The sequence below is a fragment of the Gadus chalcogrammus genome, chromosome 3, assembly GCF_026213295.1.
Source record: "Gadus chalcogrammus isolate NIFS_2021 chromosome 3, NIFS_Gcha_1.0, whole genome shotgun sequence".
NCBI classification, from domain to species: domain Eukaryota; kingdom Metazoa; phylum Chordata; class Actinopteri; order Gadiformes; family Gadidae; genus Gadus; species Gadus chalcogrammus.
This window is the reverse complement of record NC_079414.1, coordinates 26,860,280-26,875,007: the sequence shown is the minus strand read 5'-3', so window position 1 is coordinate 26,875,007 and position 14,728 is coordinate 26,860,280. Positions and strand designations below refer to the sequence as shown.

Here is a 14,728-nt window from a genome sequence, read left to right as displayed (position 1 = left end):
AGTGCCAGGAGGGGGGGGCGATGCAGAGTCCAGGTGAACTTACGGGTCGGGGACGGCGCCGTGACGTCGCTGAAGGCCAGCTGCTTGGGCCCCCCGGGGCCCCTCTCCATGGTGGACAGCTTGCGGGCGGCCTTGGGGGACGCCCCGGGGACCCCCAGCAGCTCCCTGCCTGCCCGGGGGGCCGGCAGAGGCCCCAGAGGCTCAGGGCTCCTGGGGGCCGCAGGGACAGCGTCCTGCGGGGGGGCGGGGGGCGGCGCCGGCCTCTGGGGACGGAGGAACACACAGCGATGGGTCAGGGCCAGTAGGGTCAGTAGGATCCAACATCAGATGTCTGGTACCGGCTTGTTGAGGCAACGAATGAATCGACGCAGAAGTTCATGTGGATTTGATGCTCATCAGCAGGAAGAGTTTGAAATCAGTTCTACTATCCTTGATTCACTGCAAATCTAGATCCTCCCTCTCTCCCCCCCCCCCCCCCCCCTACCTTCTTGATGTAGAGGTCCGTCCCCCCCTACCTTCTTGATGTAGGGGTCCCCCCCCCCCCTACCTTCTTGATGTAGAGGTCCCCCCCCCCCTACCTCCTTGATGTAGGGGTCCCCCCCCCCCCTACCTCCTTGATGTAGGGGTCCCCCCCCCCCCCCCTACCTTCTTGATGTAGAGGTCCCCCCCCCCCTACCTTCTTGATGAAGAGGTCCCCCAGCAGGTATCGCTGGGTGATCTCGGCCACCTTGGCGGGCTCCTTCTGGATCCACTCGTTGAGCAGCTCGATGGGGGACCCCTTGGAGCCGTCGCTCTTCCACTCGGTGACGCCCAGCTGCCGGAGGTGGGCCCGGGCGTGGCTCGCCAGCGCCTTCCGGTGGCTGAACTCGAACCCGCACAGCTCGCAGAAGGCGGCTGGGGACGGGAGGACACAGAGGGACAGGGCTGAACCACCGGGCATACTGTGTTGTGTTTGTTATGTTTGTTGTGTTTGTTGTGTTTATACTGTGTTGTGTTTGTTCTGTTTGTTGTGTTTATACTATGTTTCCCGTTTGTTGTGTTCCTTACTTTAGCATCTCTCCCCTCAGGGATTAATAACGTTTTCATCTATCTATCTATATCTTAAGCTTTCTATGGCAATCAGTAAATCACTAATGAATACCTGCACGAAAAAAACCGATGTATATTTAAACGTCAAAGTATATTTTTATACAAGCTTACACTTGTATTTACGGCTAATGTTTGTGTGTTTTACAACCTTTACAACCTTTGCAATGCAACACAGTTTGTGTTTAAAAAAAAAAAAAACCTGCATGAATAAAACCAAAGTATATTTAAATTTAAACTAATGTTTAAATCTAATATACCTGTATTCCCGGCTAATGTCTGCTGGCTTTACAGCGGTGACGATGTGACCCAACGTGACGCCGGCCAAACGGCCCCGTTGGTCTAACCTCACCGGGGGGTGTGTTGGTCTAACCTCACCGGGGGGTGCGTTGACTTGGTCTAACCTCACCGGGGGGTGTGTTGGTCTAACCTCACCGGGGGGTGTGTGGACTTCGTCTAACCTCACCGGGGGGTGCGTTGGTCTAACCTCACCGGGGGGTGTGTTGGTCTAACCTCACCGGGGGGTGCGTTGACTTGGTCTAACCTCACCGGGGGGTGTGTTGGTCTAACCTCACCGGGGGGTGTGTGGACTTGGTCTAACCTCACCGGGGGGTGCGTGGACTTGGTCTAACCTCACCGGGGGGTGTGTTGGTCTAACCTCACCGGGGGGTGTGTGGACTTGGTCTAACCTCACCGGGGGGTGCGTGGACTTGGTCTAACCTCACCGGGGGGTGCGTGGACTTGGTCTAACCTCATCGGGGGGTGTGTTGGTCTAACCTCACCGGGGGGTGCGTGGACTTGGTCTAACCTCACCGGGGGGTGCGTGGACTTGGTCTAACCTCACCGGGGGGTGCGTTGACTTACGGTTGTGGGGCTTCTTGCCCGACGCCGGGTCCAGGGCTTCCAGGGGCACGCCCTTCCCCATCAGCTGCCGGAGGAGGTCGATGGGCGACGACTTGCTGGACCAGGGCACGCCGAGCTGGCGCAGGTGGGCGCGCACGTGGCAGGAGAGGCCCTTCCGCGAGTCAAAGAGCTGGCCGCAGTACTCGCAGAGGATCAAGGGGATGGGCTGGCCGTCCAACGTGGGCTCGATGAAGTTCACCGAGGTGGGCGTCGCCCCCGTGTCCAGCGGCGCCCGCTTGGGCTTCTTCAGCTGGGGGTCCACCGCCAGCCGGAACCCCTTCTTCGCCTTCGGGGCTTTGCTGACGGGCGCGGGGAGGCCGGGGCCGGGGCTGGACAGAGCGCTGCCGCTGGGGGGGAACGACACGGGGGGCGGCGGCGGGGCCGGCGCCGGGGGCGGGGCCGGCGCCGGAGACGGGGCCGACTGCTGCGCCCTGGCTTTGGTCAGGGGCCAGATGTCCGCCAGCACGCCGCTGCTGGCCAGCTCCTCGATGGCGTCCACCGCCGAGGTCTTCCCCAGCATGTCCGACACGCCGATCTGCCGCAGGTGGGAGCGCGCGTGGCTGCCCAGGCCCTTGCGGTTCTCGAACTGCTCCCCGCAGAGGACGCACACAAACTCCTTCGGCACCTTGGGCCGCTTGGCGGGCGGGGGGCCCGGGAGGGCGCTGGTGGAGGGGGGGGGGTCCAGGGAGGGGCGTTTGGCGGCGGCGGGTTTGGACTGGGGGGACTGGGGGGTCCCGGGCCGGGGGTCCTCCGGCGGGAGGTTCTTGAGGCTGTACAGCAGCGCGATGGGGCTGATCTTGGAGCTGGCGTCCGAGACGCCGAGCTGCCTCAGGTGGGCCCGGGCGTGGCTGGACAGGCCCTTGCGCGTCTCGTACCACGCGCCGCACACCCGGCACACGTGCACCTCGTCGCTGGTGTCGGACACTGCAGGAGCGGAATGGAGGCGTTTGAAAATGGTCCGACTCCCCAGTTGTTGCATAAGATGTTGTGTTGATGCACTTTTTTTTTTTACGTTTATTTGACCGGTTTGTCCCGTGCGCGCACTCGCGCGCACGGGACAAACCCATAAGGCGAAGCCTAGATGAGCCTACATGAAATAGAACTAGAGTTATAATAACATAACTATCGTTTTCCTGGACAGGAGTTGATGTTATAAAACAAATTAAAGACAACATAAAATGAGTGGGGGGACAGTGACCCAAACACACATCACAGTGGCATGTACAGAGTAATAACAATCAGTAATGAGAAAAACAGGAAATAAGACTGGTACGGAGTTGTGTTGTTACAAGATTGGTTAACGTGTTGCAACATTAATCAAGGATGAATCATCGTCTTATTTTGTTCTAATGGTAGGACAGGGAGTAAACAACGCCGAAGAGGAAGAACAAGAAGAAGAAGTAGTAGTAGTAGTAGTAGTAGTAGTATGTGTGTGTGTGTCACTAGAACCCCCACGCATATCCCTACAGCAGCACAGATCAGATGCCGGTCAGAGGGGGGACCTACCCAAGGACAGGGGGGCGTCTGTGTCCTGCGGGGCCCAGATCGGTTTCAGTGTCGTCTGTTTGGCGCTCGAACTCTGGGCCTCGACGTCCCTGGACTCTGTCCGTTTATGGGGAGAGACCAGTGGGAGAGCGGTGGCGATACCACTGGTCCCACCGGTGAGAGATCCCAGCAGAGGATCCTTCGGGGCGGGGAGCTCCTCAAACAGCGTCTTTGAGTGGCTCTGTACCTCATGGCCGGGGAGCACCATGGGGGTCTTGGGGTCCAGGGTGAAGTCCAGCTGGGAGCCTTTGCTCTCCTTGAGCTCGTAGAGCAGCGCGATGGGCCCGTTGGTACACTCCGACAGCGGCACCCCGAGGTGACGCAGGTGCAAGCGGGCGTGGCTGGACAGCCCCTGGCGGGTGGCGAAGCTGCAGCCGCACACGCCACACACCTTTTTGGACGAAGCTGCACGAAAACAAACAAGGCAATGTTCAGGGTTTCCCACAGAAAATGCGTTACTTAAGGTGGTTGGGGGGGGGTCTGATCTATATTTATCTATATTTTGATAATTTTACAATATTTACAATAACATTTACATTATAAAAAAAGTTAAGGCGGCAGGCGTGCGTTGCTTGGATGGCCGCATAAACTGTAAAGTGCTGCGGGAAACCCTGATGTGGTTTCACAACACGGTACAGAGGCTGAAGTATGACTGTGGAAAGGGTCACAGTTAAATCGGCTTCTTGCTAAACATGTGTATGCGTGTGTGTGCGTGCATATCAACAGTACTCACGTCTTTTTTCCATGGCTGGTGACCTTTGAGGTTTACAAAACGTAAAACCTCGACCTTTGTGTCACCCAGACCCTGATACGAGAGGAGATAGACCAGGGTTAAAGGTAGAGTCAGGGTCTGGTCGCTCCAACGGCTAGCCCAAAAACAGGAGCACGTTATATCTGGGACACAACAACACAGATGAACACTACGTTATATATTATATATATATGTGATGTGGAAACTATGGTGAACTTTTAGCGTCCTTTTGTGTGTGTGTGGGTGTGTGTCTGTGTGTGTGTGCGTGTGTATGTGAATGCAGCTAACTGCTGGCTGCCATGCTTGATCAGAGTGTTTATATATATGAATACATTTACTTATTATAAGTTTAATAAACACGATATAAGATCATATAGCCACTAACGTTACCTTTTATGTTTATTTCAACCTTGGAGACCTCAGATCGCAGATCTGCCCGAGAGGCTTGATGACAACAAAACCTTCCACAAGGGAGGGCGGAAGTCCATGCCCTCTTTCAGAAGAGGGCATTTCAAAATAAAAGGCATTCTTTTAATATCGTGAAGCGTTAAATGCGAATCAATCGTGTGTAACCCTATGAATGAAATACATTGTTTACGAAACAATATCGACAAATGTCTAACTTTTACCAATGACAACTTATCAATGAACGACTGTTTCTGTCGATGTGTTTGTTTGTGTAAAATTAGCAGCAGTCTACATCTCCTGTATGCACTTTTCCCTTCTCCTTCATTATTCTGTCTGTTCCAAAGTGTTGTGGTGACTGCATTGGATGCCTGGAGCACCCCATCCCCGATTTAAAATGATCTGTCAGTCTGTCAAGAGTGTAATACCTATCGATCCGTATACAAACCAATGTTTATCTGCTGCTAATTAACAATGATACAAATCTTTTGAACTCTACCAAGCACAACTTTCAAACAAGCACTGTTTCTGCAGCATTGTCTGCCTCCAACCTTTTACTTTGAAAAACCCTGTACTCCGCCTCTGGTTTAACTCATGGGCCAAGCACTATAACTTCCGGGTAGGCTGACGGGTCCCGCCTACTTCAGCCTCTCTCTCCTTCTGTCCGCCGGTCTCCTGCTCAGTGGTCCGGTGCTCACGGCTGACTTTGGTTCTCTCTCCTACTCAACGTAAGTGTGTGTGTTGTTTCTGCTAGTCTAGGAGACGCCCGCCATGTTAAGGAGTCGAGGAGACATGAGGAAGGCGCCTTATGGCTGCAGCGAGGCGTGCGGGTCATCGTGGCGGGTTCGCATCCCGCGGGCCTCGAGCCGCTCTTTGTCTCTCCACGATTCAATCCACTTTTCTTTATATAACCTCCTATCTCTGCCCCCCTTTTCTCCTCTGTCTCCCCCTTCCCCCCCCCTCTATTCTCCCCTCTCCTTTTCCCCCTTTTCTCCTCATTCTTTCTCCCCTCTCTCTCCCCCTTTTCTCCCCTCTCTCCCTTTCTCCTCCTTCTCCTCTATCTCCCCCTTTCTCCCCTCTCTCCCTCCCCCTTCTGCGTTTTCAGGAGGATTTAGTGCAAAGTCATGCTGGGTCTGCCCTAGACCACAATGCTATTACTTTTACTTTTTTTTAGCGTTCGCTATTTTCAAAGTGTCTAATATTATTGAGTTACGTTATGAGACCGACTGACCACTTGATGCATAAAACCTGAGTATGTGGTTGATGTAGACTGGTTTAGTGGGTAATGGGGGCTGGTTTAGTGGAAGACTCTGGACTGGTTTAGCTGCAGGGTCTGCACTAGTTTAGTGGCCAGTTTTAGACTGGTTTAGACTCAAGGCTCTGGACTGGTTTACTGGCAGGGTCTGCACTGGTTCAGTCACGCTGGTGTTTAAGTCGGTCATGAGGTTCTCATCATTCCTGGACGAATAATAATCTCTATTGTGTCGGGAAAACCCATGAGACGTCTGCAGCTGCTACTTCTGCTTTCACTGCCGGTTTAAATCTGTGTAAGCTTTTAAAAAAACTACTGACCCAGTGACTTAGCTGGAGGGCTTCAAAACCTTCAGGGAACACTTTAATTGCAGACAAATATTGTGCCTTTTTCTTCTGGAAGTCCATCCTGCATGCTGGTGAGACTAAACGGGTAGATAGACTGCATTTATACAGAGCTTTTTTAACCAGTGGCCCCTCAAAGCGCGTTACAATATTGCCCAACATTCACCCATTCATTCGCCCACCGACGACGGTGTCAGCCACGCAAGGCGACAGCCAGCCCGTCGGGAACATGTAGGCTGGGGCGTCTCGCTCAAGGACACCCCGACACTCGCAGGAGGAGCCGGGAATCGAACTAGCAACCTTCCTGTTCCAAACCTACCCGCTCTGCCTCCTGAGTCACAGCCTCTCTTGATGGTTGCTGTTTGTGTTCCCTCCAGGCAACGACCCCCGAAATCATGTCTGCTGGAAGCGCCCAGATCGGGAAGCCTGCCCCGGCCTTCACCACCACCGCCGTGGTGAACGGAGAGTTCAAGGACGTCAGCCTGTCCAGCTACCAAGGTGAAGGGCTTTAAACCTCGACTTTGGCATTTGTAATACGCCCACGTGAATGATCTACCTGTTGATTGGTCTAATAAATCCATATCATTTTGCGCGCTTCAATTTCAAACCAAACTGACTGCAAGCACATTTGGCAGACGCTTTTATGCAAAGCCACCTACAATAAGTACATTTGTAGACAACAATATATCGCTGTCGGTACAGTAAGGATGTTCATAGTGCCAAGCACTAACTATCACTAGGTTAACCCATTCCCCATATGCAACAGAGTTGGCTAGGATAAGATGCTACACAACGTAATACTATTTTTAAGTGTTAGGACGTACAACAAGTGTGTACATTAGTGTTGACTCTCCTTGTCTCCTCTTGTTTGCTCAGGGAAGTACGTGATATTGTTCTTCTACCCTTTGGACTTCACCTTCGTCTGCCCCACTGAGATCGTGGCGTTCAGCGACCGCGCCGAGGAGTTCCGCAAGATCGGCTGTGAGGTGCTGGGAGCCTCCACTGACTCCCAGTTCAGCCACCTCGCCTGGTGAGCACGGGGCACTGGTCTCAAACCAATACACGCGTTTAGATGATTACTACGAATGGGAAGCACATCTGGTCTCAAACCAATGCACGTGTTTAGATGATTACTACGAATGGGATTCACACCTTAACCTCGGCCACCCAGCAGGAAAAGGCTACTTAATGTTTGGATGGAAAGGCCAAGCAGACTTCTGAAATGAAATTATTATAATTATTAATTATTAAACGTCTGCTGTCGTAGATGTTTGATATGTTTAACTGTGCTTTCTAAGTGGGCCGACTGTTGCCCCAGAGGTCTTGATAAGCCCCTCCCCCTCAGCTTATCATATATCGCTGTGTAACGCTGATAAGCCTAAAGGCCTGGTTTCACCGCCTGGTTTTACCGCCTGGTCGTTGGGGTTCATCCAACTTTACTTGAGGAGAAAAGTCCATGCGTAGAAAAACAAGTGTTGCTCTGTGTAAAGACTGGCTAGCGGCCATGGGCGGGGCTGTGTTAATAACTGATAGCTTAAAGAATGTCCATTTCAGTTGGATTGATATCCTGTCTGTTCTAGATGCTTGGCAAACAAATGATGTAAACTACCTTTCAAAAGTTTGGGGTCACTTAGAAATATTTTTTAAAGAGAAGCACTTTTTCAAATACAGTCTAGACATTGTTCATGTGTTAAATGAGTATTCTAGCTGTAAACGGCTGGTTTTCAATGGAATATCTACATAGGTCTGAAGCAGGGGTCACCAACACAGTCCCCGCGCCCGCAAGGACCACATGAGGCGCCCGCAGGCCGGTTCTGAAATAGCACAGCTCATTCTTGAACAATTCTTTCCCACCTTTTTTAAGTCATTGTTAATGATTGTGAGCAATCATTAACATGATCAGTGTCTTCACATAGATGAGTATCATTAATCAATATTAATAATATATAACTAAAGGCAAACTGAGCAAATTTGTTATTTCAGAAGAGCGTATCAAACGGGGTGCCCTTCGTATGACTCGGTACCCATGAAGTAGCTCTCTGGTTCAAAAAGGTTGGTGACCCCTGGTTTAAAGTCTCCCATTTCCAGCCACCATCACTACTGTGTTCTATCATGTTAAAAGGCTAATTGATGATTAGTAAACCCTTGCGCAATTATCTTAGCACAGCGTAAAACCATTGAGCAAAAGTGAGTTTTGATTGAAAACATGAAATTGTCTGGGTGACCGCAACATTTTTGAACGGTATTCCAAAGTGTCCTGTTCTTTGGGCCTGCCCCCGGTTAACGTGTCCGTCCGTCTGTCCGTCCGTTAGGATCAACACTCCCAGGAAGCAGGGGGGTCTGGGGCCCATGAACATCCCCCTGCTGGCCGACCTCACCCACTCCATCTCCCGGGACTACGGCGTCCTGAAGGAAGACCAGGGCATCGCCTACAGGCAAGGCTGGATGCTTTTCACATTCAAACATTCATCCACCCGTTCATGCACACGTTCACACACCGACGGCGGAGTCGACCACGCAGGGTGACAGCCAGCTGGTCAGGAGCAGTCAGGGGGAGGCGTCTCGCTCAGGGACACCTCGACACTACGCTAGGAGGAGCCGGGGATCGAACCGGCAACCTTCTGGTCACCAGCCGACCCGCTCATGTGTTGTCCCATGTTGTCCACATGTGGTCCAGGATGGAGTGGCCACGAGAAGCAGGATTGACAAAACTACAACGCACCGACGTGCATTCTTTTGGGTTATACTGTCGGTTCAAAATGGGTTAGATTATAAAAAAAATTAGTTAATGCAAAACCAACCTCACCCTTGATCTCCATCTTCTCAGGAATGCTCATTAAACAACCACTCCTTGTTCTCTGGAAAGTTTTAAATGTCTCCCAGAATGGACTGGTTAGTCGCAGCCTGGGTGTGTTGGCCAGTTATCTGACAGCCGTACCTGCCCAGTTTGACCAGTATCGTGTTGCCACCGCTTTTAAACACCAGGTTAAAAGCTTTTTCATTAGGGTTGAGTTGGCACGATGGCCATTATCAGATGGGGCGTGGTAAATGACAACAGTAATTACTGTCTCTGTTTTTCTTTGCTGATCTCCTCGAACTTTATAATGGAAGGCAACTCAAACAATGGTTTAACTGAACCGGTTTGTGTTGTGTAATGAAGGCGAGCCAATGGGGATTGTGCTCTGGGATTATGTCTGTGCGGACACATTTCTAGCCATTTATGTGTGTGTGTGTGTATATAATGTGTTTGTGTACTATACATATGCAGCATGCTCTTCAGCACCTTTTGCAGTTAATTAACAAACCCAATTCAATTGAATCTGTTTTTTGTTTTGCTCTTGGATGTGTTGCTCTGAACTCGTTGGTGAAGCGTGTCTGGACTTCAAACGGAGGCCGTTGTATGTCCTCACAGGGGACTGTTCTCTGACCGTCCTCTGACTTGTGTTTACCTCGTCCCTCTCATAGGGGTCTGTTTGTGATCGACGATAAGGGCATTCTGAGGCAGATCACCATCAACGACCTCCCAGTGGGTCGCTCAGTGGACGAGACCCTCCGTCTGGTCCAGGCCTTCCAGCACACCGACAAGTTCGGAGAAGGTGGGTCAACTACGATGATCCGATAGTTGTTGTTGTTTTCCTTACAGATTCTTGAACTTGAGTATCGGCTGATACCTATACAGCATCTAGCATTGTAACTACTAAAAGCACTGGTTCTTGTTGAAGGGATCTCTTAGGATGACAGGGATGTATAGCCAGTTCACTTACTTTCAAACTAAATAATTAAAATTTATAATATATTTTTATTCTCGTAGTTCAGCATCCATGTTTTAACTCCAAACGCACGCAGGTCGGAAATGGCGCGTTTCCCGTTCCGACTTTGCACATCTGGCCGTTAACAAACGCAGCATAACACGTAGTGTTTGATGTTCTCAGCCTGTGGTAGAAAGTGAGCAAGTCACGTCATGGTATCTGATCGGTGCATAGACTTGCATAATCGGCGATACCCTATACTGCATTTTACGCAGAATCAGAGAAATTTCCGTTACTGGTATGGGAACCACTCTAGGGTATACGCAGACTGAATCAGTGTGTTTTAGCCGTGTTGTACTCATGTCTGTGCTGGACTGTTGAAGCCCTGTGTGTGTGTGTGTCAATATTGTACCCGTGTCACTGATTCCATGTGTGTCGTTAACGTAACCGTCTCCCCTCTACAGTGTGCCCCGCTGGCTGGAAGCCCGGCAATGATACCATCATTCCCGACATCAAGAAGAGCAAAGAGTTCTTCTCCAAGCAGTGATGTTCCTCATCTGAGTTCAGATCGAACCATAGCACTTAAGTGTAGATTCCTGTCTAGCAGTTCCTTCTACCCCAGAACCAAGTCGACTTGTATTATTACTGACCATGTTAAACCAAACTCTTCCGGATAGTTAACTGTGGCAAGTCCCGAGCACTGAAACTGGTAACACTTAACATATTCTGGATGGTATTATTTGTATTGTCTGCTCTTTAATAAAGCATCGATCGTGTCTTGGTAGTTCCTTGTTGTGCCCTTTTCCGTCACTAGGTAGCAGCATTGGACTAGGTTTGGATCTCGTTATTTTAGTTAGTTGCGGTTTTAGTTGTCTTACGGACGTTTAACAACTTCGACCGTAATGACTTTTATGGTTCCCATATCATACCTGTTATGACGCGACCAGAGGTTTACACACAACTAGCTGTTCAGTTTGGCAATTGTGGGGAAAAGGCTTAGATTGCATCTAAAGGGAACACGCCGTGACATCTTTATAAGAAGGCCTCGCAATGATCACGGGATGTTTTGAGGAAGTAGAAATACCATTGCGGGGAAAGTCCCCTGTTGGAAATAAACCATTTACTGGCCTTACTGGGGAAACCAGGGCTGTGAGTGTCGGGGTCTGACCGGCTCTGTAGGAGGCAGGAGTTCCCGGAAACCTGCTGGTATATTACGTCAGCCGGCAGGTTTGACCATAAATGGGCCTGTCCTGACGTCAAGAGAACCGTCCCACGCCGGGACGCGCAGAGCGGAACCAGTCGAGGCACCCTACTGGTCGACTGATGCACTGCAGCGACCAGATATGGTTGGTTCAAAAGACATTATGGACTTTTAACGGCAATTCATAGCAAAATAATTAACGAATATATTTTAAACAATATGAATTATTTATGTACCTAATGGTAAAATAAAACTGATTTAATTTTAACGACAATTAATAGCAAAATAAACCAATGGTAGGCTACTTGACGGCAATCAATACCACAATAAATATGGGCATCGGCCACCCTCAAAAGAACGCCCAACACATTTCTTCAATTCATATTATTTACTTAAATATATATACTGTACAAAAAAACACAACCAATAAGAAACCAATAAGTTAAGTACCACATGAACGCGTCACGGTCGAATGTAAACAGGCAAAGCCAAAGACAAGAACATCATCAAAACTTGATCCAAATGCCCCAAAGTGTTTCAGTCTTTTAAGTGCGTCTCTCTGGTGGTCCCTGAAGGCAAGACAACCAACCTCCACATCACTTAGCCTCCATATAAAGTCCATAGTCCTCCACGTCTCCTCGTCTCCATACGCACCAGAACTTCTCTCATTTGTTCCCCAGTGTCGCTCCACGACCAACCATGTCCTCTCCTGCATTGTTCAGCAGCTCCAGAAAAAGTGCGTTTACTTCAGTCTTCAGTAAGACTTGACTTTAGGCGGCATCATGAGCTGACAGCCGTTACTGACGTGCGTCATGACCTTCTGCTTGAGCTGGGCCACCTGATCCCGCAGCAGGGACGCGGTGTTGGACAGCCCCATGTTGTCGTTCTTCAACAGCTTCACCTTGTCCTCCAGCCGCGAGATGCGCTCCAGCTTCCGCCGCCGGCACTTGGTGGCGGCCAGGCGGTTCCTCAGCTTCTTGCGCTCCGCCTTGATGCGCTCCTGGTTCTCCATGTCGATCGGGGACATCGGCCCTGGGGAGCCGGAGTCGCTGCTCTGCAGGTCGGGCACCGTCTGCGGCTCCTCCTTCATCAGCCCTCCGTAGCGCTGCGCGTGGAGGATCCCTGCGCCGGGCAGGGAGTGCTGGAAGTGGTGGGAAGACCCGTGCGCCTGGGGGGGCAGCTGGTGGTGGTGGTGGTGGTGGGGGTACTGGTGATGGGGCAGGTAGCTGATGGTGGTGGAGGGGTAGCTGGGCGCAGAGGACGACATGTTGGCGGTGTTCGGCGTGCAGTTGCTCAGGTTGGTGTATTCGAGGTGGTGGTGGTCGGCCTGGAGCGAGGAGCCGAACACCGAGGAGGCGGGGACCCCCCCGCTGTGGGTACCGAGGGTCCCGCCACCGATGGACACGTTGGGGGGCGGCGCCATTTGGTTCATCTTGTGCAGGTCGTCCAGCGCCTTAACGAAGCCGTCCGCGAAGCCTTCCTGTTCCTCGGTGATGCTGCGGCTGTAGGTGAACCCGCTGGGGGTGGAGGTGGAGGTGATGGTGGGGGTTCCGGTGCTGTTCTGGAGGATGAGTCGCTCCAGGTCGGGGTTCGAGGCGCAGAGCTTCAGAGAGCCGACGTCCGCGTGCACGCTCGGGTAGAAGTCACCATCGGCCGCGGCGGCGCGCAGCAGGTGGTGCGGCTTGAGGAGGTGAGAGGAGGAGCGGTGGTAGGGGTCGCAGAGGTCCAGGGTCATGTTCTGCTGCCGGGGCAGCTTGGGGTCCGGTGGCGGGGCAGCAGCGCCTCCTGGACGGCCGAAAGCAGAGAGAAACGAGTCGTCATAAAAGGGTTGTTCCATTAGTGCGGACATATTTTTCAAGAAGAATAGACAAAGTCAAACAGGGATAAACTCTTCGGTGTCCCCCTCTCTCTCTCTCAGCAGTAGTAGCCAGTCCCGACGCACTAGGCTACTATGCGAAGATCAATGTTATCAAAGTACTGCTAAAACCTCCAATATAGCGGATAACAGTAGGCTACTGTACCAAGTCGTTGCTTTTGGTCTTTAGTTTCTCTTGGTGAATCGGAAGTGAAGTCCGGTGACTAAACCTCTGGTTTTGGTCCCGAGTTGTGTCTCTTTTAGTGCGCGTTTGTGTGTGTCTGTGCGTCACTGTGTTCCACACAGGCGGGCTTCAATCAAATGGGTCTGGGTTTCGCTCCGGGTTTTTAATACCGCGGAGGTGTGTAAGCCCCGCCCCCGGATGACGTAGTAGATTGACGTGGTGACCGAATGACGTTGTATCCAGGAAAAGGACAGTGGTAGACCTGTGGGCTGTTATATTATGTTTATATAACATATATATATATATATATATATATATATATATATATATATATATATATATATATACATAAATATATATATATATATACATAAATATATATATATATATATATATATATATATATATATATATATATATATATATATATATATATATATATATATATATATATATATATATATATATAATATAGAATATATGAAGTTAAAATATATTGAAACGCAACTATGTGTGTGTCTTACGTTAACCACCGCGTTGATAACCTTATAGTGCTCAACTGCTGCTTCGTCATGCGATCAGAATTGATATCGGCCGGTCCTTATATGGGCATCCCTACTGTTCCTCCCTGTGAGAGCGGGAAGCCAATCCCTGTTTGGCGCGCTTCCAGGACGCCTCGAGGATGCGGGGAGGTGGGCGTGGCCGCGGCGTGGGCACGGGCGCGCAGCCCGACTCCCTTCCCTTCGCCCCGCGGGAGGGCAGTAGCCCACTGAGGTCGCTGCGGCCACGTGAGTAAAATACACAACAAAACCGAACCAGGGTGACACACGGGTGGTTTATAGAGAAGCCTAATACCCTTTGTTTGGTTTGAAGCCAGACTTCAAACTATTTGGGGGAATATCCCCAACTTTATTCAGCGTGATAACCACGAACACAAACAAAACGTTGGTCGGACTCATGTGGGGGAATTATTTTAATCACTTTTAACTATAGGACTAGGCTATATATATCTTTTTTTTAATGAATAAGGTCATAGGGGAATTGTTTTATTTTTTGTGATCGGGCATGCAGGCCACTAAAGGGTTGTAGGTTAAGTTTTAATCACACGGTTCTTTACCGATTACGTAGACCAGAGGTGTGCTGTAATTCGTAGCAGACCTTTTACACGCGCTTCTCATTTGTGACCCTTAAAGGAAGGCGTTGTTTGCTTTGTCTTCAAACACGTCAACAAACACGACAACAAAGGAAAGTCAGGCACATCCACCTACCTTAATAAAGTGTGTGCCAAGTTAGTGTGTGCGTGCCTGTGTAAACACGCACGCTCCAACACATCGGAGGCTTCACATGAATAATCAATAACCCTACAGTAGTTCACCACGAGCGCTGGGCGGACTTCCGCAGCTCATACCGCCGATTCCGTCATTCTCCGTGAGCGGAGCGGTGATGCGAGCGG

At 50.7% G+C, this 14,728-nt stretch overlaps 2 protein-coding genes across 3 annotated transcripts; one reads left to right on the top strand and one right to left on the bottom strand.

Annotated features, from left to right (window-relative positions):
- Positions 1–5,309: 5,309 nt before the first annotated feature.
- Positions 5,310–10,842, top strand: prdx2 (peroxiredoxin 2). The gene is made up of 6 exons (XM_056587049.1): positions 5,310–5,418; positions 6,664–6,784; positions 7,163–7,316; positions 8,599–8,721; positions 9,752–9,882; positions 10,500–10,842. Exons 2-6 carry the CDS (start codon positions 6,682–6,684, stop codon positions 10,580–10,582), a joined length of 594 nt encoding a protein of 197 aa, XP_056443024.1. The 5' UTR covers positions 5,310–5,418; positions 6,664–6,681; the 3' UTR covers positions 10,583–10,842.
- LOC130379915 (transcription factor JunB-like) lies at positions 9,173–13,437 on the bottom strand. Of its 2 annotated transcripts, XM_056587048.1 has the most exons (2): positions 13,258–13,435; positions 9,173–13,021 (listed from the first exon to the last, which is right to left on the bottom strand). In XM_056587048.1, exon 2 carries the CDS (start codon positions 12,969–12,971, stop codon positions 11,991–11,993), a length of 981 nt encoding a protein of 326 aa, XP_056443023.1. In that variant the 5' UTR covers positions 12,972–13,021; positions 13,258–13,435; the 3' UTR covers positions 9,173–11,990. The 2 variants fall into 2 exon arrangements, with proteins under 2 accessions (XP_056443023.1, XP_056443022.1); XM_056587047.1 differs by having other exon boundaries at positions 9,173–13,437.
- Positions 13,438–14,728: the final 1,291 nt, after the last annotated feature.

Coding starts and splice junctions, on each gene's coding strand:
- prdx2 (XM_056587049.1), top strand. CDS start 6,682: ATGTCTGCTGGAAGCGCCCAGATCGGGAAGCCTGCCCCGGCCTTCACC. Junction 6,785..7,162: donor CAGCCTGTCCAGCTACCAAG/GTGAAGGGCTTT, acceptor TTGTTTGCTCAG/GGAAGTACGTGATATTGTTC. Junction 7,317..8,598: donor CAGTTCAGCCACCTCGCCTG/GTGAGCACGGGG, acceptor TCCGTCCGTTAG/GATCAACACTCCCAGGAAGC.
- LOC130379915 (XM_056587047.1), bottom strand. CDS start 13,085: ATGTCCGCACTAATGGAACAACCCTTTTATGACGACTCGTTTCTCTCT.